Source organism: Dermochelys coriacea, chromosome 3 (genome assembly GCF_009764565.3).
Source record: "Dermochelys coriacea isolate rDerCor1 chromosome 3, rDerCor1.pri.v4, whole genome shotgun sequence".
NCBI lineage: Eukaryota > Metazoa > Chordata > Testudines > Dermochelyidae > Dermochelys > Dermochelys coriacea.
The window spans coordinates 2,386,711-2,411,392 of NC_050070.1; the positions used below are offsets into that span (position 1 = coordinate 2,386,711).

Genomic DNA, 24,682 nt, shown 5'->3' on the forward strand with positions numbered 1-24,682 from the left:
CTGCTTAGTGTGTTGGCCATTGCGTTCCGACAGCCCAGAAGGCCAAAATGTTTATGTTGTGGTGTATGCATTAGTTCGAGTTTCATGGCTTCGGTGCATAGTGAGTGAGATCAAGCACCCCTTTGTCTATTAATGTAAAACATGCAGGCAATGTTGTTGGTCATGATGCCAAAGGATTCATTCTTTATGTACGGTAGGAAGTGTCTGCAGGCATTGCGGACCGTGCGTAGTTCTAGGAGATTGATGAGAAACTGAGTCACTGCAGGAGACCATTTGCCTTGAACCATGCGCAGGTGCATATGGGTTCCCTAGCCTATCAACAAGGCATTCGTCGTGATTACTATTGATGGGGGTTCCTGTTGGAACAGGATACCCATGCATACATTTTCTGGTCTTATCCACCAGTGTTAGCGGGTCCGGGATATGGGATGGTACTGTAAGTCTTTTGTGCGGGCTGTGCTTGCTGGGTATGTATACCGAGCTCAGCCAGCCTTGCAGGCAATGAATATGTATTCTTGCATGTTGTACCACAAATGTTGTGACTGCCATGTGTCCTAGCAGTTGCAGGACAATATGAGCCAGTATTTGGGGGACTGACTCTTACCTCCGAGATAAGGTTTGTTAGAGTTGTGAATCTGTTCAGGGGCCCAGATGCCTTGGCTTCTATGGCATCAAGATTACCCTGATGAAGTCCAGTTGTTGTTTATCTGTCATCCTAGATCCCTGAATAGTATGCATCATCATCTGGACAGAGTCCAGTGCTTCCTGTTGAGTTGGGCCTTTGAGAAGGCAACCATCCAGGTAGGAGAAAATCATTATTCCTTGTTTGCATAGATGTGCCGCAACTATCGCTAGGGTTTTTGGAGAAAACTCTGGGTGTGGTGGAAGGCCAAAAGGTAGTACTCTTTACTGGAAGTGTTTGTATCCTAATGTGAAATGCAGGAATTTCCTGTGAACGGAGCGTATAGTAATATGAAAATATTGGAGGTCATCTTGGAGGTCGAGGGCTGAAAACCAGCCCCCCTTTTGCAGGGCTGGAAGCATCATGCCCAGTGTCACTATTTCATAGAATCATAGAATATCAGGGTTGTAAGGGCCCTCAGGAGGTCATTTAGAACTTTTGAGTGTGTATAACTTGTTGAGTTTCCTGAGATCCAAGACAGGTCTCCATCCTCCATTCTTCTTCTGGGTCAAGTAGTAGTGGGAGTAAAACCCCTTCTCCCTGTATTGCGAAGGTACTCATTCCACAGAACCTAGCTGTAGAAGATGATCAAATTCTTGTCATAGCAGGTGCTTCTGAGAAGGGTGCTTGAAGAGGGATGAGGGTGGGTGGGTAGGTAGGTAGGGCAGGTGGTCAAGAGGTAAAGGGAATGATATATCCTGATTGTACGATCTAGAACACCCATTGGTCCGTTGTTATTGATGCCCAGATACGGCAGAATGGGTGAAGGCGATGTCCAAAGCACGGGGACAGATCAGGTGAAAGTACTGCCTGGTGAGAAAGGTCATCCAGACCCTCGACCAAAACTTCAAAATTGTGGTTTGGGTGGAACCTATTGAGAAGTTGACAGTTGAGCTTGAGGTGCTCTCCATCACTGTGATAGCTGGCGATGTCTTTGGTTCTCAGTGTCGCTTTTGTTGCTGTTGATTGGAAGAGGAATCTCTGTTCCTCTGATAAGGCTGGTATTGTCTTCTCTTCACAGGTGGAGTGTAGATCTCCAAAATGCAAAGGGTGGCTCGAGACTCCTTCATTGAGGGGAGAACCTCATCTGTCTTGTTTGAAAAGAGTTTCTCTTATTTGAAAGGTTAGTCCTCGACCTTGGTTTGGAGTTCTTTAGGTATGCCAGAGGATTGTAACACAGGTTGCCCAGTGCATGACTATGGCCGTGGTTCTGGCTGCCATGTCCATGATGTCCAAAGATGCTTGGAGGTCTGTTTTAGTTACGAGTTGCTGTTTCTGTGTCAACCCCTACTTCCTGAGCCTCCACTGTGGGTGGGAGATACGAGATTTAGACCTCAGTTCACCTCTATGAGCTGTGGGTGGCCTGGATTGAGGCCCCGGTAAGTTGCCCAGGATTCCCCATGTGCCAATTGCATTCAGAAGGGCTGAGGTGGATACATCCACAGTCGTCCGTGTGATGGTGCCCCCCATAAGGCTTTATGGAGATATGCTTATGAATGTATATATGGCATAACTAGAATATGTTTTATGCTATCATATGCCATGTAACATATCTGTAGAGGTTATGTGCTACTGAATCTATTAATCCTATTTGTATGCATGTGTCATTTTTGTATTCGAAGTTATGAATATTGACTGTGTACTGGCTTGATTTTTAAGTAACCTTTTGGTGAGCTTCTTGAGAAAGGAATATGCAAATCAAGAAGTACTTAAAGTACAATTGATCTTGGAATGCTCCAATCCACATAAGAAGTCTACTTAAGGACGTTCAAGGCTGCTACCTGGTAAAAAACTGAGTCATGCATGGACATGTGACTTGCCCAGGGTGACTCCAGAACTCCATCTTGGAGCAGGACTTTGCATAGGAGAGAGGAGGAGGTCTTCATCCACAAGAGAAAGTCTATTTAAGCCCGTGGGGGACCCCTCCATTTGGTCTTCAGCTGGCTAAAGAGAGCGCCTCTCCAGCCCCAAGAAAGAAACTGGAACAAAAGGGCAAAAACTACAGGGGGTGTGAGTGATTGCGGATGATACTAAACTGGGAGGAGTGGTAGATACGCTGGAGGGGAGGGATAGGATACAGAAGGACCTAGACAAATTGGAGGATTGGGCCAAAAGAAATCTAATGAGGTTCAATAAGGATAAATGCAGGGTCCTGCACTTAGGATGGAAGAATCCAATGCACCGCTACAGACTAGGGACCGAATGGCTCGGCAGCAGTTCTGCGGAAAAGGACCTAGGGGTGACAGTGGACGAGAAGCTGGATATGAGTCAGCAGTGTGCCCTTGTTGCCAAGAAGGCCAATGGCATTTTGGGATTGTATAAGTAGGGGCATAGCGAGCAGATCGAGGGACGTGATCGTTCCCCTCTATTCGACACTGGTGAGGCCTCATCTGGAGTACTGTGTCCAGTTTTGGGCCCCACACTACAGGAAGGATGTGGATAAATTGGAAAGAGTACAACGAAGGGCAACGAAAATGATTAGGGGTCTAGAGCACATGACTTATGAGGAGAGGCTGAGGGAGCTGGGATTGTTTAGTCTGCAGAAGAGAAGAATGAGGGGGGATTTGATAGCTGCTTTCAACTACCTGAAAGGGGGTTTCAAAGAGGATGGCTCTAGACTGTTCTCAATGGTAGCAGATGACAGAACGAGGAGTAATGGTCTCAAGTTGCAATGGGGGAGGTTTAGATTGGATATTAGGAAAAACTTTTTCACTAAGAGGGTGGTGAAACACTGGAATGCGTTACCTAGGGAGGTGGTAGAATCTCCTTCCTTAGAGGTTTTTAAGGTCAGGCTTGACAAAGCCCTAGCTGGGATGATTTAACTGGGACTTGGTCCTGCTTTGAGCAGGGGGTTGGACTAGATGACCTTCTGGGGTCCCTTCCAACCCTGATATTCTATGATTCTATGATTCTATGATTGCTGGACCCGGACTAGAAGGAGATCAGTCTCTAAAAGGAAGCTTACTGGAACTGGTGAGGTTTTGTCAGTATTCAATTTTATTAGACAGACTTGCGGGTTTTATTTTATTTTACTTGGTAATTCACTTTGTTCTGTCTGTTACTACTTGGAACCACTTAAATCCTACTTTCTGTATTTAATAAAATCACTTTTTACTTATTAATTAACCCAGAGTATGTATTAATACTTGGGGGAGGCAAACAGCTGTGCATCTCTATCAGCGTTATAGAGGGCAAACAATTTATGAGTTTACCCTGTATAACCTTTATACAGGGTAAAACAGATTTATTCAGGGTTTGGGCCCCATTGGGAGTTGGGCATCTGAGTGTCAAGGACAGGAACACTTCTGTAAGCTGCTTTCAGTTAAGCCTACAGCTGTTAGGGGACGTGGTTCAGACCTGGGTCTGGGTTTGCAGCAGGCTAGCAGGTCTGGCTCAAACCAGGCAGGGTTCTGGAGTCCTAAGCTGTCAGGGCAGGAAAGCAGGAGCAGAAGTAGTCTTGGCACATTGGGTGGCAGCTCCCAGGAGGTTTCTGTGATCCAACCCGTCACAGTCCGTAACATGGTTGGGCCGGCTGGTTATGAGGTACTTAGTACCCATCTGGCTCTGGGTTGGTCTGTCTTTTGGTGATGAGTGGTGCAGCGAGAAAGTGCATGGTTCCTGCACATCATCATCATCACCACCACCGGACGAGTGTATCGCGCCATGAGAAGTATGGTAATTTCCTCCATAACTTACAGGATAGCCCTTGGTATCTAGTAGCGGGGACTGCGGTGCCGACGACACAACCAAGTCTCTTTGTTGCAGTGAATTCTGTGGCAATTCTGATGTCAGTGCAATTGGCACCGATGGTGGTGCTCTCATTGGTGCCAGTGTTGATTTAGTCAGTGCAGCCGGTACCAACTGCTATGTTGGTGCCGGGGGTGGAGGCATGGCTCCTGAGGAGATGCTCGGCACTGGGTCCCTAACTGGTGAATTCGGTACCGTGGAGGAGGCATGTTGTCATCTGTGCCTCAACTCAGTCTCCTTGCTCAGGATTCGGTGGTGCTGGAGGTCCCGGAGCATCGTAGGTGCTCACTGAGAGCATGTGTCAGCATCGGGAGTAGGGACCTGGCAGGAGACCGCCTATATTTCTCTAGTGCTCTCTGTGGAAATATCTGTACCCTTTTCTTCAGTCTTTTAGAGGAAGGCATGTCTCTTGCCCCTGCAGGGTGTGTGCCTGGTGAGGAGGTTCTTTGATCTGGCTCTGGTTGCAGGGATTTCTCCATCGGTATCTGTCAAGGAGTCACCGGGCGATGCTCTGGAACTACTCCATACGAAGCCAGTCAGGACCCTGGGGGAAGCCTCCTCTCCCCAGGGCAAGATGCTTACACAACTTCGACCTTCCTGGGACTGACCTCGGAGCATTCAGCATCCCCGTCCACATGGTGCACTTCCCACAGCAAGTCTGCACAGGCAGGGTTCCTGGGGAAGCCAGTGGGTCCCCTACACCCCATTTCTGTAATCAGACGTCACTCTCAGCCAGCCAGTAAACCAGAAGGTTTATTAGACGACAGGAACATGGTCTAAACCAGAGCTTGTAGGTACAGAGAACAGGACTCCTCAGTCAGGTCCGTCTTGAGGGGCAGGGAGGCCAGAGCCCAATCTGAGCCTCCCTCCATTTCCCCAGCCAGCTCCAAAGTGAAACTCTCCAGCCCCTCCTCTGGCCTTTGTCTCTTTCCCGGGCCAGGAGGCCACTGATCTCTTTGTTCTCAAACACCTTCAGTTGGCACCTTTGCAGAGGAGGGGCCCAAGCCATCAGTTGCCAGGAGACAGGGTGTGGGCCATTCTTTGTGCAGACACCATCACACTGGCGCCCTAGGGCTCTGCCACAATCACACACCCTTATCCCACCACCTGGATACTTAATTGCATAGGGGAAACTGAGGCACCCAAACAGTGTTCAGAGAGAACATTCCCACTTCGTCACAGTATCATTTTCAAGTGGAGATCTCGGTCACACTGGGTCTCGCTTTCAGATTACTGCAGTAGGTGCATTTTGTGGGATGTGTGTTTCCCCAAGACATCAGACACACAAACAGTGTCTGTCCGAAACGGACATTGCTTCGTAGCAAGAGCCGCATCACAAAGCCTGGGCAGCCAGGCATCTCTGACAGTTAACCGACCTTGGTGTGGAGAGGGTAAACTGAGAAAGCAAACTTTTTTCCTTAAAACTATCACTAACACTAGCTATAACTTTTAAAACACTAACTATTTAAACTGATATGTTTTTTAAAGGTTTGGTGAGAGTAACGAACACTGCCCCTGAGCTCCATCTGCAGCCGAGGTCAACTGAGAAGGAACTGGAGGGCTCGGGTTATGCGCACGCTAGACACAGCACCAATGGCACCGCGAGATGCTTATGGCGCATACGCAGCCCGCACAGAGACTGCTATCATAAATCTCTAATCGATGGCGCCAGGATATACCAACACCTGAAGTGGAGTACCGACAGGGATAGCACTCTAAGAACAATGAATCATAGGGTTAGAAGGGACCGCAAGTGTCATCGAGTCTAACCCTCTGTCAAGATGCAGGATTTATTGAGTCTAAACCACCCAAGACAGATGGCTATCCAACCTCCTTTTGAAAACTTCCAGTGAAAAAGCTTCCCTAACCTCCCTGTCACAGGGCGCACCACTCACTGCTGGACTGCACCTCCTTCTGGTGCTCTGGGGATTACCTCAAGGCTAATACCCCCCATCTGCCATTTGCACACTGTCATTGTCTCTGCTGTCCACCTGTGGCCCCTCTCGCAGCCTCTTTGTGGCTGAGCCCTCCGGCCATGTCACTGTCTGTGTTCCCTCCCTTCCAAGGGAGGTTTAGCTCAACAGCCTTAGGCAGTCTTCCCGCTCACTGCCTCAGTGCCACTCACCCAGTGGCTGGTAAGGAAATCTGCGCCAGCCCAGGGACGCTCAATCAGCAGTCTGCACTTTCTCTTTCTGAGGTCACTGCTCTATCCATGGGCCGCTTCCTACAACAGGTTCCCCTTTTCTTCCTAGGCCTACCAGTTCCCTAAGGTCTCCTCCCTCTTCCCAGGGAGTGACTGAGGTCTGCAGTCTCCACTCACTCCTCCCTTTCTCCTGGGAGTGTCTTCCTTTTCCCAGCAGCGTCGTCTCCTTTCAGTTCCTCATCTTTATATGCCCTGCCTATTCCTGTGCAGCTGAGCCTCCATAATCAGTTGCCTAGTGGGCTAATTGGCCCATCTGGCCTGCATTAAACCCTGCAGAGTGAGTGTGGGGTAGTCACCCCATCACACTCCCAAAGCAGTCTGTTCCATTTTCTGACTGTTCTTACAGTTAGGAAGTTTTTCCTGAGATTTAATCTAAATGAAGACTGACCACTTGTCAGGAAATACTGCAAACCTTTCCCACTTTGATGGAACTTGTCCACTATACATTATGGTTACTTACCCTGAAGTAACTATGGTTCTTCAAGATGTAAGTCAGTCAGTGTGGATCCCACTGTAGGTTTGCACAAGCCTTGTGCACATAAGGGCGGAATTTCTTTAACAGTAGTGCCTGCTGGGACTACGCACGCAGTGTCAGTCTGGCGCAAAGAAGGGTCACTCCAAACAGAAAAATAGAGGCTTCAGACAGAGCTCAGTGTCCTCTGATAAGGACTGAATGCAAATCTTCCAGAGATAAATCACCATACCCTGAACGCCATCAAGGACTGGGGAGAAGGAGTGTCCTGCTATGCAAAAGTCCCTGCCAGCACAGATTGAACCTCTGGCTCCTCAGCGTCCATGCCAAACATGGGAACCTCTATTTTACCTCAGTCTTTTCTTGGCTCGGTATTTCAGGCTGCCTGTGATGGTAGGATGGTCTTAGTGGCTTCGACTGGGGTTGAGGATGGTACAGCTTGAAGGAAAAGTGTAAATCCCCAGAGGATAAAGGGTGCCCTTCGAGTCTTTCAGCAAGTGTAGAGCACCATATATGCACTCACTAAATAGCTAGTCCTCAATCATGGCCTGTACCTCTCTCAGGAAACCTGATGCTTGAAGACAACACTTTGCACATTGTCACTATAGTGGCCACAGACTTTGCAGCAATGTATAAGCCATCTATCTCAACCTGTAAAGACATCTTTTCAAACTTCTGAATAGCTTTCAGACAGGATCCTGTTGGACCTGCTAGGTGACAGCTGGCACCCACAAATGTGTAACTCAAAGTTGGAGAGTGACTGGATTGCCAGCTGATTGATGTTGGGGTCATCTTCAATGCCAAGTCCTTTCCAGGTGCCATCTTCTCTCAGGTGGTCTTCAGTGTTGCTTGTCTGCTATATGGGGTTTTGGATTAAGCAGACTTGGCCACTAGCAGGATCTTGGAGCTCGCCCTTAGGATCCAAGGATGATGAGATATTCATGATTTGTTCCAGAAGGTGGCATTTCAGCCTCACATCTTGCAACTGCATCATCATAGTGGAGAATTTCAGGCACACTGAGCATCTGCTCAGTAAGTGCTATTCCCCTGGACATAAGAGGCACCCATTGTATCTATTTTTAAGGCTATTAGTCTACCATAGCATGCACAGGGCTCAAAGCCTGAAGGTTCAGTCCACCACTTTAAGGAGCCTTGTCCAAGGGGGTGGGGGTCAGGGTGGGGGTCATCTATTAGTACTCTGTCCAGATGGATCAAAGTCAAAGTGGTTGCACAATCAATGTAATCAGAAAAGTTCTGAAGATATTTAGAGGATTTGTCAGAAGATTTAGCCATAGCTAAGAGCTAGTGGGTCAGACTCAGCAGGTTCTGCCTTGCTGCCACAGGCAGTAAGAGGGAACTGTGGGAACCTTCAGCCCTTTACGCCCTTGTACAGAATCTCAAGAAGGCAAAGGCCACATGCACAACCCCCATGAACATTCCTGAAGGACACGCACACCTATGATGAGATCCATACTGACATCTTCAAAGAACCATTAGAATTACATTCACACCACAGGCCACCATCCCACCAAGTTCACTCCCTGAACAAAAACTTCTATCTCACAAGCAGAGATTTTTAATAATCCAAAAAGGCATAAAAGTTAATAACTCCAAGAAATCCCCTAGGGACTTCGATATACTGGCAAACTATTTTACATTTCTCTCAACCCAGAACGTCTTTGCAGACAGGAGGTGCAGTACAGCATTGCCATTCATTCCTGTCAATGGCTTGTTCCTCCATTAAATCCAGCCTGGTCACATCCCTGCATTTGATGTCCTACCATCTAGTCAGTGGTCGGCCTCCAGGTCAAACTGACCTTGGTTGTGCTTACATTGTTTTCTTTGGCATCCTATCATGTTTGTCTTCTGCAGTGACCCCACCATCATACTCTTCATTTTTTTGAAGAGCTTATCTCCATTATCTCCAGCCTTCTGATATCTGTTTCCCTTAATACAGCTGCTTCCAGATCACAGAATAATAGTTAACACACTGGTTTGATAAATTTTCACCTTGGTACCAAATTTAATGTTTTTATCAGTCCATAATTTCATTAATTTTTGTGTAGCACTTGCAGCTAAGGCACATCTCCTTTTAACCTCATCTCCATCAGAACTTATCAAGCTTCTTAAATACACAAGATTCTACTTGTTCTGTAACTTCACAAAGGCTATACTTCAAAACCTCGTCTATTATCCCTTTTCCAAGATGCAACTATTTTGCCTTCTTGGCATTTATTGTAAGTCCAAGTTGACTACAGGAATTTTCCAAGGTAGCAAAGAGTATCATCATAAATTTAAACACATCTGTCAGTTATATATCATCTATATACACTAAGAATCAACTATAGATCATACAGTGTTATGCCATACAATTTGCCTAACGTATTAATGTCCAGTTTAAAAACAGGATGAAAAGTGATGGCTATTCCACGCCACTTTGTCTTATACCAAACTTTGACTTGAAACAATTGTTTAACTTCCCACCAATTCTGACAGCACTGCAAAAGTCTTTTTACAAAGCTTTTATAATTCCAATTATCTTACCTGGAACACCATATGATTTGCTACTTTCAATAATGCTTCCCTCCAAATCAAATCCCCTCATGTTGGGATACTACAACATAGAGAAAAGGAGTAATTGTGGCACCTTAGAGACTAACATTTATTTGAGCATAAGCTTTCGTGAGCTGCAGCTCACTTCATCAGATGCATGTAGTGGAAAATACAGTGGGGAGATGTTATATACACAGAGAACATTAAACAATGGGTATTACCATACACACTGTAACAAGAGCAATCAGGTAAGGTGAGCTATTACCAGCAGGAGAGCGCGGGGGGAGAAACCTTTTGTAGTGATAATCAAGATGGGCCATTTCCAGCAGTTGACAAGAACATGTGAGGAACAGTGGGGGGAGGAGGGGGAATAAACATGGGGAAATAGTTTTACTTTGTGTAATGACACATCCACTCCCAGTTTTTATTCAAGCCTAAGTTAATTGTATCCAGTTTGCAAGTTAATTCCAATTCAGCAGTCTCTTGTTGGAGTCTGGTTTTAAAGTTTTTTGTTGAAGAATTGCCACTTTTAGGTCTGTAATCGAGTGACCAAAGAGACTGAAGTATTCTCCGACTGGTTTTTGAATGTTATAATTCTTGACGTCTGATTTGTGTCCATTTATTCTTTTACGTAGAGATTGTCCAGTATGGCCAATGTACATGCAGAGGGGCATTGCTGGCACATAGAATCATAGAATATCAGGGTTGGAAGGGACCTCAGGAGGTCATCTAGTCCAACCCCCTGCTCAAAGCAGGACCAATCCCCAATTAAATCATCCCAGCCAGGGCTTTGTCAAGCCTGACCTTCAAAACTTCTAAGGAAGGAGATTCCATCACCTCCGTAGGTAACGCATTCCATGTTTCACCACCCTCCTAGTGAAAAAGTTTTTCCTAATATCCAACCTAAACCTCCCCCACTGCAACTTGAGACCATTACTCCTCGTTCTATCATCTGCTACCCTGAGAACAGTCTAGACCAATCCTCTTTGGAACCTCCTTTCAGGTAGTTGAAAGCAGCTATCAAATCCCCCCTCATTCTTCTCTTCCGCAGACCAAACAATCCCAGTTCCCTCAGCCTCTCCTCATAAGTCATGTGTTCCAGCCCCGCTAGGAAGCCCAGCAGGAAAACCTCGTCTACTTGGCCAGGTAAGTCAGTCTGGTTGAGGGCTTCCTACTCTCTAGGAGGACCTGTTGGACTGCATCCAAATGGTCAATTCCTCTGGGTTTAGCCATGCAGCATCCATGCTGAGAGGTGGAGAGATGTGAGGTTAGGGTGCAAGAGCCAACTGTGGTCCTGTGACAGCAGGTCTGGTTGGTTGGGCAGGGGCCAGGGAGGGGCCGCTGCCCAACTCATAAGCATGTCGAACTACTGTTGGTGAGGCCACGCCGGAGCGACCATGATAACTTGAGCTTTGTCTCTCTTGATCTTTGTCAGTACCTTGCTGAGGAGCGCAATTGGCGGGAATGCATACATCAGGCCCACCGACCACGACAGAAGGAAGGTGTGGGAGTTGGAGCCCCTGCTCCTATCTTGCCGAGAACAAGACTTATGGCACTTCCTGTTCTGTCTGGTGGCGAACAAGTCCACTTGGGGAGTTCCCCACCTCTGGAAGATCATGCAGGCTACCTCCAGGTGGAGTGACCACTCGTAGTGAGAGGAGGAGTCCCTGCTGAGCTAGTCAGCCAGCATATTCTCGATCCTGGGAAGGTGACACGCTTCCAGGTAGACTTCATGGCTGATGCAGAAGTCCCATAGATGGAGTGCCTCTGGACAGAGAGCCGACAAGCGTGTTCCCTCTTGCCTGTTGATGTAGAACATCAAAGCTGCATTGTCCGTCAGGACTCGCACCATCTTGCCCAACAGGTGGGGCATGAAGACTCAGCATGCTAGCCAGACCGCTCTGAGCTCTTTGACGTTTATGTGCAACTTCGCCTCCTCTGGGGACCACATTCCCTGTGTCTGGAGGTCGCCGAGATGCTCCCCCCAGCCGAGGTCTGAGGCGTCTGATGCCAACTCTACAGAGAGTGAGGCGGGCTGTCCAACGGGACCCACTCCAGGACTTACCTGCAGTGGGTCCACCATCGCAGCAAGGTAAGTATCGCCGGGAGAATGGTAATCTTTTCCAGGGGGTCCCAGAACAGGGAATAGACAGTCCCCAGCCACTGCTGCATGGGCCACATCCGGAGCCTGGCATGGTAGACAAAGTAAGTGCACACTGACATGTGATCCAGCAGACCCTGGCTGCAGTCAGGGGGAATGCGGAGACTTCCGCGATGAGGTCTGTCAATGTGTGGAGCCTTTCCAGCAGCAGGAATGCTCCGGCGCAGGTGGAGTTGAGGACCACTCCGATTAACTCTATCCTCTACACTGGCACTAACGTCTACTTTTTGTCATTCACAAGGAGGCCCAGGGAGCAGCACGTGACTTGAAGCACCGCAACATCCCTTTAGACTTGAGACCTGGAGCTGCCCTTGACTAGCCAGTCGTCGAGCTATAGGTAGATCTGGATATCCCTGCCCGAGGTAAGCAGCTACCACCAACATGCACTTTGTAAACACTCTCGGTGCTGTCTCCAGGCTGAACGGGAAGACAGCAAACTGGTAGTGGTGGGGCACACTGTAAACCGGAGAAAGCATTTGTGTCCTTGAAAGATCGCTATGTGGAAGTATGCATCCTTCAAGTCGAGGGCGGCATGGTCTCCCAGATCCAGGGATGGGATGATAGAAGCCAGGGAGACCATGCGGAATTTTAGCTTCTTTAGGTACTTGTTGAGGTCTCGCAGGTCTAGGATGGGCCATAGACCTCTCTTGGCGTTTGGAATTAAGTACCACCAGCAATAAAACTCCTTGTTGCTGTACTCAAGAGGAACTTCTTCCACCGCACCCAGCTGTAGTAACCCCTTTACCTCCTGCACGAGGAGACTCTTGTGAGAAGAGTCCCTAAAGAGGCACGGGGAAGGTGGGTGAGAAGCAGGGGTAGAAAAGAACTGGAGGGTATAACCCTCCTCCACCGTGCTGAGGACCCAGCAGTCCGAAGTTATAGCTGTCCAAGCAGAGAGGAAAAGGGGAAAGCGGTTGGAGAACACTGGAAAAGATGGATCAGAGGAATAGTCTGGTAGGTCGCCCACGGGTGCACCCTCAAAACGACCATTTGGCCCTTTGCTTGTTACAGGTCGAGCCCGACTGGGCAGAGGTTGGAGGCAGGTGGCGCTTGTAGCCCTTGGCTCGTTTGTGGGGCTGGTCCAGCCAAGGCCGGCTCCCCTAGCCTGAGGCTGCTGCGGTTTGAACTGCTTACGCAACGGGGCTGAGACGTAGGTTTTTCAGGGTGCTGCAAGAGTCCTTGAGGCCACACAACTGTTTGCTCTGCAAATAAGGCTCAACCGTCAAAATCCTGCGTTGACTGCTGGACCTCAGTGGACAATCCAGAGAGGAGCAGCCAGGAGGCTCACTGCATGGAGATAACGGAAGCCATGGTGCGGGCAGCAGTATCAGCAGCATCCGACACCACCTGGAGGGCCGTCGTGGCCACGGTCGTGCCCTCATCGAGGATCGCCAAGAACTCCTTGGAAGCCTCAGGGAGCAACCCTTCGAATTTGGCCACGGTTTGCCACATATTGAAGCCATATCAGCCAAGGAAGGTTTGGTGGTTGGTCACTCTCAGCTGAAGGCTAGAAGATGAATAAACCTTATGTCCAAAGAGATCCAGCCTCCGTGAGACTTTTTTTGGGGAGGGGGCGGGGGGGGCAGATTGTCCTTGCCTCTCCTTGTGGTTAACTGCCGTGTTTAAAAAGGATGAATTCAAACTGGAACAGGTACAGAGAAGGGATACTAGGATGATCCGAGGAATGGAAAACTTGTCTTATGAAAGGAGACTTAAGGAGCTTGGCTTGTTTAGCCTAACTAAAAGAAGGTTGAGGGGAGATATGATTGTTCTCTATAAATATATCAGAGGGATAAATACAGGAGAGGGAGAGGAATTATTTAAGCTCAGTACCAATGTGGACACAAGAACAAATGGGTATAAACTGGCCACCAGGAAGTTTAGATTTGAAATTAGACGAAGGTTTCTAACCACCAGAGGAGTGAAGTTTTGGAATAGCCTTCCAAGGGAAGCAGTGGGGGCAAAAGATCTATCTGGTTTTAAGATGAAACTCGATAAGTTTATGGAGGAGATGGTATGATGGGATAACGTGATTTTGGTAATTAATTGATATTTAAATATTCATGGTAAATAGGCCTAATGGCCTGTGATGGGATATTAGATTGGTGGGATCCAAGTTAACCAGGAAAGAATTTTCTGTAGTATCTCGCTGGTGAATCTTGCCCATATGCTCAGGGTTTAGCTGATCACCAATTTGGGGTCGGGAAGGAATTTTCCTCCAGGGCAGATTGGAAGAGGCCCTAGAGGTTTTTCACCTTCCTCTGTAGCATGGGGCACGGGTCACTTGATGGAGGATTCTCTGCTCCTTGAAGTCTTTAAACCATGATTTGAGGACTTCAAAAGCTCAGACATAGGTGAGGTTTTTCATAGGAGTGGGTGGGTGAGATTCTGTGGCCTGCGTTGTGCAGGAGGTCAGACTAGATGATCAGAATGGTCCCTTCTGACCTTAGTATCTATGAATTAGGGGCTGGGTGGGAGCATAAGTACTCATGCCCCTTGGTTGGCAAAAAGGACTTGCATTCGGTCCTTTTAGAGATGGGGCCAGGGAAGAGGGGGTCTGTCCCAGGGCATTAGTGATTTTGGAAACCCCTTCATGAGAGGGTAGAGCCACCCTGGCAGGAGCTGAGGAGCAGAGGACATCAAACAGAGAGTCTGAGGGCTCTTCCAGTTCCTCTGCCTGAAGCCCCAGGTTAGAAGTGACCCTCTTCAAAAGTTCCTGGTGCACTCTGGCATCATCCTGAGGAACTGGGTGAGTGGGCCCCGTGATAACCTTATTGGCGATGATGAGGATGATGCCAGTGCCGCAGGAACCTCCACGTCCATTGATGGTCCAGCAGCTTGCTCCCCTGGGTCCTGCTGGACCTGTGGAGTCATACCCCTGGAAGTCTCGAGCACTGGAGGGGGACACGATACCAAGGCCGCTGGCCTCCAAGGCTCCCGACACCGATTGGGCAGCCTGGGAAGGCTGGATGAACTCCCAAGGGTTCCACGGGTACCATGGCACCAGCCACTGCGCTTGGGGCCATGGGACAGGTTTCGGTGTTGATGATGTAGGGGGCACCGCAGGTACCGGGGTTTTTCCACACAGTCAGGGAACCTCACTCCATGCCAGAGCTATAAGTACCAGGAGACCAGGATCGGATGGAGCGGTAGCTCGTCTGACTAGTGCCAGTCGCTGCATCCTGAAGCTGACCTGACTGAGTGAGACGGGTGTCTTGGTTGGCGTCTCGGTTGGCGTCTCAGAGACTGATGGCATTCGGCTTATCTGTGGCAGACTCCCAGCAATCCATGCCTCACGCTACTCAACCAGTACTGGGACATAAAACGGGAGCTACTACAGGCTGATTGTTGGATCTTTTCGAGTAGGGTGATCTCCTTCTTGGAGATGGGCAATGATGGCCCGGCAATCGGCGGTCTCAGACCGCTGATCTGTCGCGAGCCGTTGGAGATGGTCAGGACCAGTCCTAGAATTCTTGCCAGGTGACATGTGCCTCAGAGGGTCTGCGTCAATCCACCAGAGAGGAACGCCTTGAGTCCCTCGATTGGTACCCCTCGGTGCCTCTCTAGTTCTGAGGCATGACAGCTTTGGGTGGGCGAGCAAAGGCAGGACGTCCCTCTCGATGGGGAACGGTGCCACTGAGTCGGGGACATATGCATAGGTCCCAATGCGGGTTTTCCCGGAGACCAGGGTACCACTGGAGCTAGTGTGGGTGGCACCAGGAGCATCAGGATGTCCTAAGCTGATTGAAGGGCTTCAACGGCACCTGAAGCTGGCCAGGGCCTCCACCCCATCTGGAGTCGTAGGCTAAATATAGGATGGGCTGCACCACTCAACTTGAGCTGGGGCCCGACTTCCCAAACGAGGCGTTGAGCTGCCCGGCCCGAGTCTTGGCTCATCCCCAGCCCTCTCCTTTCCCTTGAAGGGGGTAGGAGATCTTCCCCTTGGTCTTTTTTGGCTTCCTGACCGGAGCTATAGAGGGAGACTGGTGTCAGCTCATGGATGGTGACGGTGGAGCACTGCGCACAGAGGCCATGATGCTTGGTGCGGAGTTGGACTGCTGCTCTGCTACCGGAGTGAATGGCGACTCCATTAGGAGTGCTTTAAGATGGATATCATGCTGCTTCTTCTTCATCCTAGTTTGAAGGACTTGCAGATACAACACTTATGTTCCACTCGCCTAAGCACCTTAGGCAGCTGGTACGTGGATCACTGATGGGCACAGGCTGTTTGCAGCGATTGCAGAGCTTAAAGCCTGGGGACCAGGGTATGCCCTGTCCCCCAGCTGAGTCCCAATCGGGACTATGAGAACTTCAAGAACTACTACCAAGGGTAACTAGCTGTAGCAATAACTATCTACAACTATAATACAAGTTCTACAGAGTTTGTATGAACAGAGAATGAGACAACACTAGCCGAAGCAGCAGATGTTCCAGCACAGTCACTTGCAGAAAGAAGGAACTGAAGAGGGGGGAGGAGGGAGAAAACCAGTGACACCCCTTATACCGTGGCATGTGTGCACCACTCCAGGGGTGCCAGAGCCGGTCCCCTACAGATACTGTTGAGGGAAAAACTTCCGGCACCAGTGCATGTGGTGAGTACACACCTAATATGAAATGGACATGAGCAAGCTCTCAAAGAAAAAAGTGTGTGATCGTGTAAATTAAAGAATACCATATATATATATGTAAAAAGAAGGAAGAACTACGGATGCATAAGAACTTTAACTCTGGCTAGTTTCCTGACTTGAGTGTTTCCCTTAGAAACTGCTAACACTAAGGTTGCAAGTACTGAAACTATAAATGTATAGTGTTCCAAAAATCCACTCTCTTTGGAGTAAAAAAAGGTATGGTTACATTGACAGGGCTGGTTTAATAATAGAAGTGGTTCAAGCAATCCTCACAGTCCACAAAATAAAATCCATAACCGTAAGAGTTTATACCTAGCCCTGGTTCTTTTGCTACACATCTTTTCCCTCCTCACTGCAGCCACCTTCTGCCCTTAATAGGGAATTACCTTATCCAACACAGGCATGCCTCTTCAGTAATCAGGGTTGGCCAGCCCCATGCCCTCCAGCAACAAGCCACCCTACCTCAAATAAATTAATGATGATTTATCTGCAACACTGTGACTTACTCATTTCCATGAATAGCTGTCTCTTCTCTGCCATTGTTCTTCTCCTCTTCCCGCTCTCCTCAATCATTCTACAGACAAAAAAGTAGAAAGTTTTTATGCTACCAATTCTCCTAGTACAAAACCAACATACTGCAAACAAAGTTTATTTTCTTCATCAAGTGAAAGATTTTGATTTTGACCTGTTCTTGTCAAATCTAGTCAAACAGGTGAAAGTAACAAGCAAAATCAGCAAAAAAGAAAATACTACTGTCAAGCGATTACAAAAATTAATCAGGATTAATCACACTGTTAAACAATAGAATACCATTTATTTAAATATTTTGGATTTTTCTACATTTTTAGATCTATTGATTTCAATTACAACACAGAATACAAAGTGTACAGAGTTCAATTTATATTTATTTTTGATTACAAGTATTTGTACTGTAAAAAACGAAACAGTATTTTTCAATTTACCTAATACAAGTATTGTAGTGCACTCTCTATCATGAAAGTGCAACTTACAAATGTAGATTTTTTTTGTTACATAACTGCACTCAAAAACAAAACAATGTAAAATTTTAGAGCCTACAAGTCTACTCAGTCCTACTTCTTGTTCAGCCAATCACTCAGACAAACATATTTGTTTACATTTACAGGAGATAATGCTGCCCTCTTCTTGTTTAGAATGTCACCTGAAAGTGAGGACAGGCTCATGGCACTGTTGTAGCTAGCGTCGCAAGATATTTACGTGCCAAACGCACTAAAGATTCATATGTCCCTTCATACTTCAACCACGATTCCAGGGGACGTGCATCCATGCTCATGACGGGTTCTGCTCGATAACAATCCAAAGCAAAGCAGACTGACACATGTTCATTTTCATTATCTGAGTCAGATGCCACCAGCAGAAGGTTTCTTTTTTGGTGGTTCGGGTTCTGTAGTTTCCATATCCGAGTGTTGCTCTTTTAAGGCTTCTAAAAGCATGCTCCACACCTCGTCCCTCTCAGATTTTTGGAAGAGACTTCAGATTCTTAAACCTTGGGTCGAGTGCTGTAGCTATCTTTAGAAATCTCACATTGTGATTTTTCAAATCTGCAGTGAAGTGTTCTTAAAATGAACAACATGTGATCATCTGAGACGGCTATAACATGAAATATAAGGCAGAATGCAAGGAAAAATAGAGCAGGGGACATTGAATTCCTTGGGGGAGAACTGTGTCACAAAATTTAATTAACACATTTTTTTAACAAGCGTCAACAGCATGGAAGTATGTCCTCAGGAATGATGGCCGAAGCATAAAGGAGCATACGAATGTTTAGCATATCTGGCACGTAAATACCTTGCAATGCCGACTACAAAAGTGTCATACAAATGCCTATTCTCACTTTCTGGTGACACTGTAAATAAGAAGAGGGCAGCATTATCTCCTGTAAATGTAAACAAACTTGTTTGTCTTAGCGATTGGCTGAACAAGAAGTAGGACGGCGTGGACTTGTAGGCTCTGAAGTTTTAAATTGTTTTGTTTTTGAGTGCAGTTATATAACAAAAAACGCTTACATTTTTAAGTTGCACTTTCACAATGAAGATAGCACTATGGTACTTGTATGAGGTGAATTGAAAAATACTCTATTATTTTACAGTGCAAATATTTATAATAAAAAATAATATACACTTTGATTTCAATTACAGAGAAAATGTAGCAATACATCCAAAATATTTAATACATTTCAATTGGTATTCTATTGTTTAAGAGTGCAATTAAAACTGCGATTAATCGTGATTAATTTTTTTGAATTAATTGCGCAAGTTAACTGCGATTAATCGACAGCCCTAGAAAATTCATATTTTTAATCTAGTATTCTTTGGAACAGAGTTATCATCTCATGTTTTTGAAGTGCGTTTCACACTTTTGGGTGCATATTAAAATGATTAGCCTATTCAGAATGGCAAAAGTGATCTAAATTGGAAAACTCCTAAAGATGCAATGTATCAAGTAATATTATTGAAAATATATATATTGAGATTTTGCTTCTCCTAATTCAGATTTCTCAAAATACCAAAGCAAGCAAGAAAGCACCAATTTACATCGATATTTAAATTTAAAAAAATAAAATAAAAAAAACTTTTCCAACTTGGTGTATGATTGAAATCAAGATTGGATGTTTTCTAAAAGATATGCTTTAGGAATTATTTTTGGGAAGTTCTATGGCCTGTTCTATACAGTTGGTCAGACTAGATGATCACAATGATCCCTTCTGGATTTAAAATCTATGAATTCCGTTTAACATCTCTTACTGACCATGATTACACTATTATATTCTCCTTAGTGACTGATTCCAGATTTGAATCAACCCCAAAGAAGAGGAAATGTAAGTGACACAGCTTGATGTTGATATAAAACCAAAGAGTTCACACAGGCAAGTGTTAATACAATATTCATCAACTACTTAAATATAAATGTATTGAAGATGTTTTAGGGCTTTATTGTTATTAAGCGAAAGTAGCAGATTAAATTACTCCATGATATTAGAATCATTCTGATTGAAAGGAATTTCTAAAGTTAGAGATCTAGTTCACTCTCATGCAATATGGCAGGACTGATTTTATTATGCCTATAAGGCATAATAAAAAAAATGAATAAGTATATAATCTTGACACTAAATACATTCAGTGACAGACTTTCTACAGCTTCTCTTGGCAGCTTCTTCCACTACCTGTCAATATTTATTTTCTGGAAAGGATCTTGAATTATATGATACTTCATCTTGAAGGGTCCCAAACCAATTTAAATTACCCATTGATAATACAAACCACACACACACACACAGTACATTGCCCATATTTATTTTATTTCCACATTTACATACATATTTAAGAAATCTTTTAACTCAGAACCCTTAAACTGTGCATATAAATTGTTCAGTTTTCTGATGACAAATTCAATAGTCTTTCAGAAACAGCAGCAGCATACTGCATATTTCTTGTTGCTCTTCTCTGAACTCTCTCCACATCTTTCCTAAAAGCGTGAATTGGACAACACTCCAACAGAGACCTAATCTGTGCCGAGGAGAGCAGGAAAATTCTCTCTCCTGTCTTGTATATGACACTTCTGTTAATACATGCCAGAATATTATCCTTTTTGCGCAACTGCATCACATTATTGACCCTCACTCAATTTGTGATCCACTATAATCTCCAGATCTTTTTCAGGAGTACTGCCTAGCCAGTTATTTCCCATTTTGTGGCTGTGCATTTAATTTTTCTCTCAAGTGTAGTACTTTGTACTTGGCTTTACTAAATTTCATCAGATTGAAGCGACCAGAGGAGCTAGCAAACAGAAGCAGCTAACGGAAATTTTGCAAGAGATGGGGGGACTAGATACACTTAACATTCTTTAAAAGTAAAGCCAAAAACATCAACAAAGGAATGAGCTGCAGCAGTAAAAAGAAATGCAGACAGAAGTCCATCAACAGAGTGGGGGCTCTCCAGTTTATTGAACTAGGTTGTATTTCAGGCTCCGGTTGAGCTGCTGCTGCTGGTGCAGGCTCTGTGGCGCCTTTTGGTGCTGGCTCCCCTGACTTTGATGGAGTTGCAAGCATGGGCTCTGGTGCTGACTGCTCTGCCAGTTCTGACCCTTGGGCTGGTTCTGACCCTGGGATCTACAATCACTGCCATAGACTCTGGTCTGGGGTCTGGTTCCACCACCTCTGGCTTGGTCCCCGGGCCTGTGGTATCAGGGGACTCAGACTTGGTTCTTGGAGGAGGCTCAGGAATGGAGTTAGGTGTGGAGGCCTGTTTAGCCTGGCTACGGGTGATCATCCCCACCCTTTTTGTTAGCCTCACATGGTTGGCTAAAAGAAAAGGAGTACTTGTGGCACCTTAGAGACTAACAAATTTATTAGAGCATAAGCTTTCGTGAGCTACAGCTCACTTCATCGGTGTAGCTCACGAAAGCTTATGCTCTAATAAATTTGTTAGTCTCTAAGGTGCCACAAGTACTCCTTTTCTTTTTGCGAATACAAACTAACACAGCGGCTACTCTGAAACCTGTCATGGTTGGCTAAGTCTTCATCCCATTCCTATGCTGCTGGGAGATCGTCAGACTGCAAAAGTCCATATTCCTGACCAGCCCTTGTACTGGACAGGCAGCTTGGCTATAGACAAGTTAAAAGAGTTGGCTTTAAAGGGTTCACCGTCACTTGGGCCTCTGGGTTTGATGAATTTGGGGTGCACCAGGGATTGGTGGATAGCTGAGACCTGTGCTCCAGTGTCTCTCCACACAGTAATCTTCCTTCCACCCACACTTACAGTTTCCTTTCACTCTGGGGTATTTGCAAGGCATCTGGACCTGAAGGCTCTCGGTGGGATCCCGGGGTGATGGGTTGCAGTTGGCTGGTGCTCTTGGGGCAGTTGGACTTCACATGCCCCAGCTCATTACATTTAAAGCATCGCCCAGCTGACTGTGGGCTGGGGCGAGGTGGGTGGTTGGAGAGTAGGGCAGTGGGATGGGAGGGCATCTGGGGTCTCCCTGGCTGTGTGGAGGGCTCCTCCTTGTGAGGTGGGGCCTTGGGGTATCTGATGGTGGGGTATCATCTCAGGTTGCCCCTTCTGGTATCCCCACCAACTGCTACTAGCTTTCTTCTTCTCCGCCACCTCCACGCATTTGGCTCAGATCTCCCTTCCCTCCATTACCATTTTGGGCTTCCCATCTAGGATGTACCTTTCTATTTCCTCAGGAACACCCTCTGAGAACTGCTCCATTTGTATTAGGAGAGACAGATCTTCAGTGACTTAACATTTGCTCCTGATTTCCAGGCATCCCAATTTTTACAATGTGGTACACATGTTGGGAAAATGCCACATCTGGTTTCCACTTTAGGGCTCTGAACCACTGACGGGAATGCTCAGGTGTTAGCCCCATCCTACTTCTGGCCTTTTGTTTAAAAATTTCATACTCATTCATGTGTTCTTTAGGCAATTGAGCTACCACCTCTGCTAAGGGTCCACTGAGCTGTGGCCTCAGCTCCACCATATACTGGTCTGGAGGGGTGTTGTACCCAAGGCGGGCCCTTTCAAAATTTTCTAAGGCCTCTGTATCATTGCCTACCTTGTATGTGAGGAATTTCTTGGAATGGGGAGTGGTACCTGGAGGAGGACTGTTAGGGCTACCTGGCTGACCCAGCTTCGCCCTTTCCAGCTCTAAGCACTTCAGCTCTGTCTCCGCTTCTAAACACTTCGCCTCCATTTCTGTCTCCAAGCGCTTCACCTCTCTCCTCTCCTCTTCCTCCAAGCGCTTCACCTCCACTTCCTCTTCCAAGCACTTTATCTGTAGGAAGAAATTCCTGTCTTCTGCAGTTAGAACTCGGTCTGGGTTATGGGCATCCCTTCATCTTGGCACCTGGATCTCGGGTTGGGGAGCGCTGACCATTCTCTCCAGGGAAATCTCTGGTCCCCCATCCCCTCCCTTCATTTCTGTCATGGAGCTGGACATCTGGGCTTGATCTGGGTCTGCCTTCTCTGTGGCGTGCCGCTTTTGGAAGACTGGTTGCTCTAGGGTTTCGGTGCCCGACTGCAACTTCATGCACAGGGCTGCCCTACTCTAGCCTAGCTATTTCGTTGCCACGAAGCTAGCGGGAAAAAAATAAACTGCTTGCTGGACTCCCTGGCTTTGCAGGCTGAACCCTTTGCGGGCCTGTTCCCCTTCAGGCAGCAAAGAAAAGAAAAGAAAAGAAAAAGAAAAGAAAAAGAAAAAAAGAAAAGAACCTCCCTGGCTTTGCAGGCTGCCAAAAGGAAAAATGTGTCCTTTTAAAATCCTGAGATCTGTGCCTCTGGTTCAAAATGATCCCACTGCTCTGCCACCATGTCAATTCTAAAAATTAATATCGGCCACTTCAGGCTTGTATTAAACTCCCAAGGTTACAGCTTTTCTCTGACCTTGGATTAGTAGATACTGCCACCACGCAAGTGCAGAACCCCTTTGAGAGGCCAGAAAGGCACACTTGGGAATTCCTTCCTGTGGGGTACCCTCAAGCCCTGTCCTCCCCCCCAACACCTCCGGGAAATAATGGAGAAAGGAAAAAAAAAGTAAACCAGCTGTTGCCACCAGCTAATTAAACATGTGCACTGTCAAGGTTCCTTCCCCACTCTGAACTCTAGGGTACAGATGTGGGGACCTGCATGAAAACCTCCTAAGCTTACTTTTACCAGCTTAGGGTAAAACTTTCCCAAGGTACAAACTATTTTACCCTTTGCCCTTGGACTTCCACTGCCACCACCAAACGTTTGACTGGGTTTACTGGGAAAACATTGTTTGGGAACGTCTTTCCTCCCAAAATCCTCACCAAAACCTTGCACCCCCCTGCCTGGAGAAGGCTTGATAAAAATCCTCACCAATTTGCATAGGTGACCAGAGACCCAAACCCTTGGATCTTAAGAACAATAAAAAAAAAAGCATTCCATTTCTTACAAGAAGAATTTTAATATGAGAAAAGGTAAAAATAATCACCTCTGTAAAATCAGGATGGTAAATTCCTTACAGGGTAATTAGATTCAAAACATAGAGAATCCCTCTAGGCAAAACCTTAAGTTACAAGAAAGACACAAACACAAGAATATTCATTCTATTCAGCACAGTCTAATTTCTCAGCCATTTAAAGAAATCATAATCTAACGCATATCTAGCTAGATACTTACTAAGTTCTAAGACTCCATTCCTATTCTGTCCCCAGCAAAAGCATCACACAGACAGACCCTTTGTTTTTCCCTCCCTCCTGCTTTGAAAGTATCTTGTCTCCTCATTGGTCATTGTGGTCAGGTGCCAGCGAGGTTATCCTAGCTTCTTAACCCTTTACAGGTGAAAGGATTTTTCCTCTGGCCAGGGGGGATTTTAAAGGTGTTTACCCTTCCCTTTATATTTATGACATGCGCAAACCTCTTAAGACACAAAAATCCAATTCTGTTCTTCAAAAAAGTAAATTTTATTAATAAAGAAAAAAAAATACATCTGGGAACTCAGGCTATTGCTAGATTTTAAAAGAGTAACTACAAGGATTAAGCACAAAGAATAGCTTTCTTGAGATCCAGTTTAAAGGTTACAAGTAAAACAAAAGCACCTGGGCTTAGCACTGAAGAATCCACAAGCCACAATGAAATAAAAGGGATAAACCTAATTGCATCTTCCTAAACATTTCCTGATCTACTTACATATCTGGGCTATCTTTCAAATCGGTAGTTTCTAGGTATGATACTGATTTTTTTCATATCTGGTCAAGCTTCTTACAGCATAGCTGCTGCTCTGTGTGCCTCTCCCCAGGAGAGCAGACAGACAAAAGGGAAATCTTGTTTCAATTTTAAAAAGTTCTAGCCTTTCCTTTGGCTCTTTTGGCCAGGTGCCAACTCACTTCCTTTCACTGATGTATAGCAGTGAGGCTTTAACCCTTTATAGGTAGAGCAATTAGTGAACAGCTACTAAAAGGGATTTTAGAAGTACTAGTTGGCCGGGGGTCCATAAAAGGGAGCTAGCCCCCCCCTTCATTTATCACAAGACCAATTCTCCAATTTGTCAGTCATTTTGAATCCTGATCCTGTGCTGCAAAGTGCTTGCACAACCCTTCCCCAGATTGGTGTCATCCGCATATTTTTTAAGCATATACCCCACTACATTATCCAAGTCATTAACGAAAATATTGACTAGTACCTAGCCGAGAACGGACCCCTGTGGACCCCCCACAGCCCCCCAGTCTGACAGC

General features: G+C 46.3%; 1 protein-coding gene across 28 annotated transcripts in view; it reads right to left on the reverse strand.

Annotated features, from left to right (window-relative positions):
* The window catches only part of DTNB (dystrobrevin beta), a 412,789-nt gene that overhangs the window by 374,976 nt on the left and 13,131 nt on the right, over window positions 1–24,682 (reverse strand). For 21 of the 28 annotated variants that reach the window (XR_006279630.1, XR_006279627.1, XR_006279628.1 and 18 more), the window contains one exon: window positions 16,953–17,020. The exons of 4 other annotated variants lie outside the window; for them this stretch is intronic. Coding sequence is in view for 12 of the 24 variants with exons in the window: in XM_043509975.1 (XP_043365910.1) it covers window positions 16,953–17,019 (67 nt within the window). In the remaining 12 variants the exon portion in view is untranslated. Of the gene's footprint in view, window positions 1–9,648; window positions 9,719–16,952; window positions 17,021–22,079; window positions 22,099–24,682 lie in introns of those variants that run through there. 3 more of the 28 variants (XR_006279625.1, XR_006279623.1, XR_006279633.1) reach the window with 3 other exon arrangements.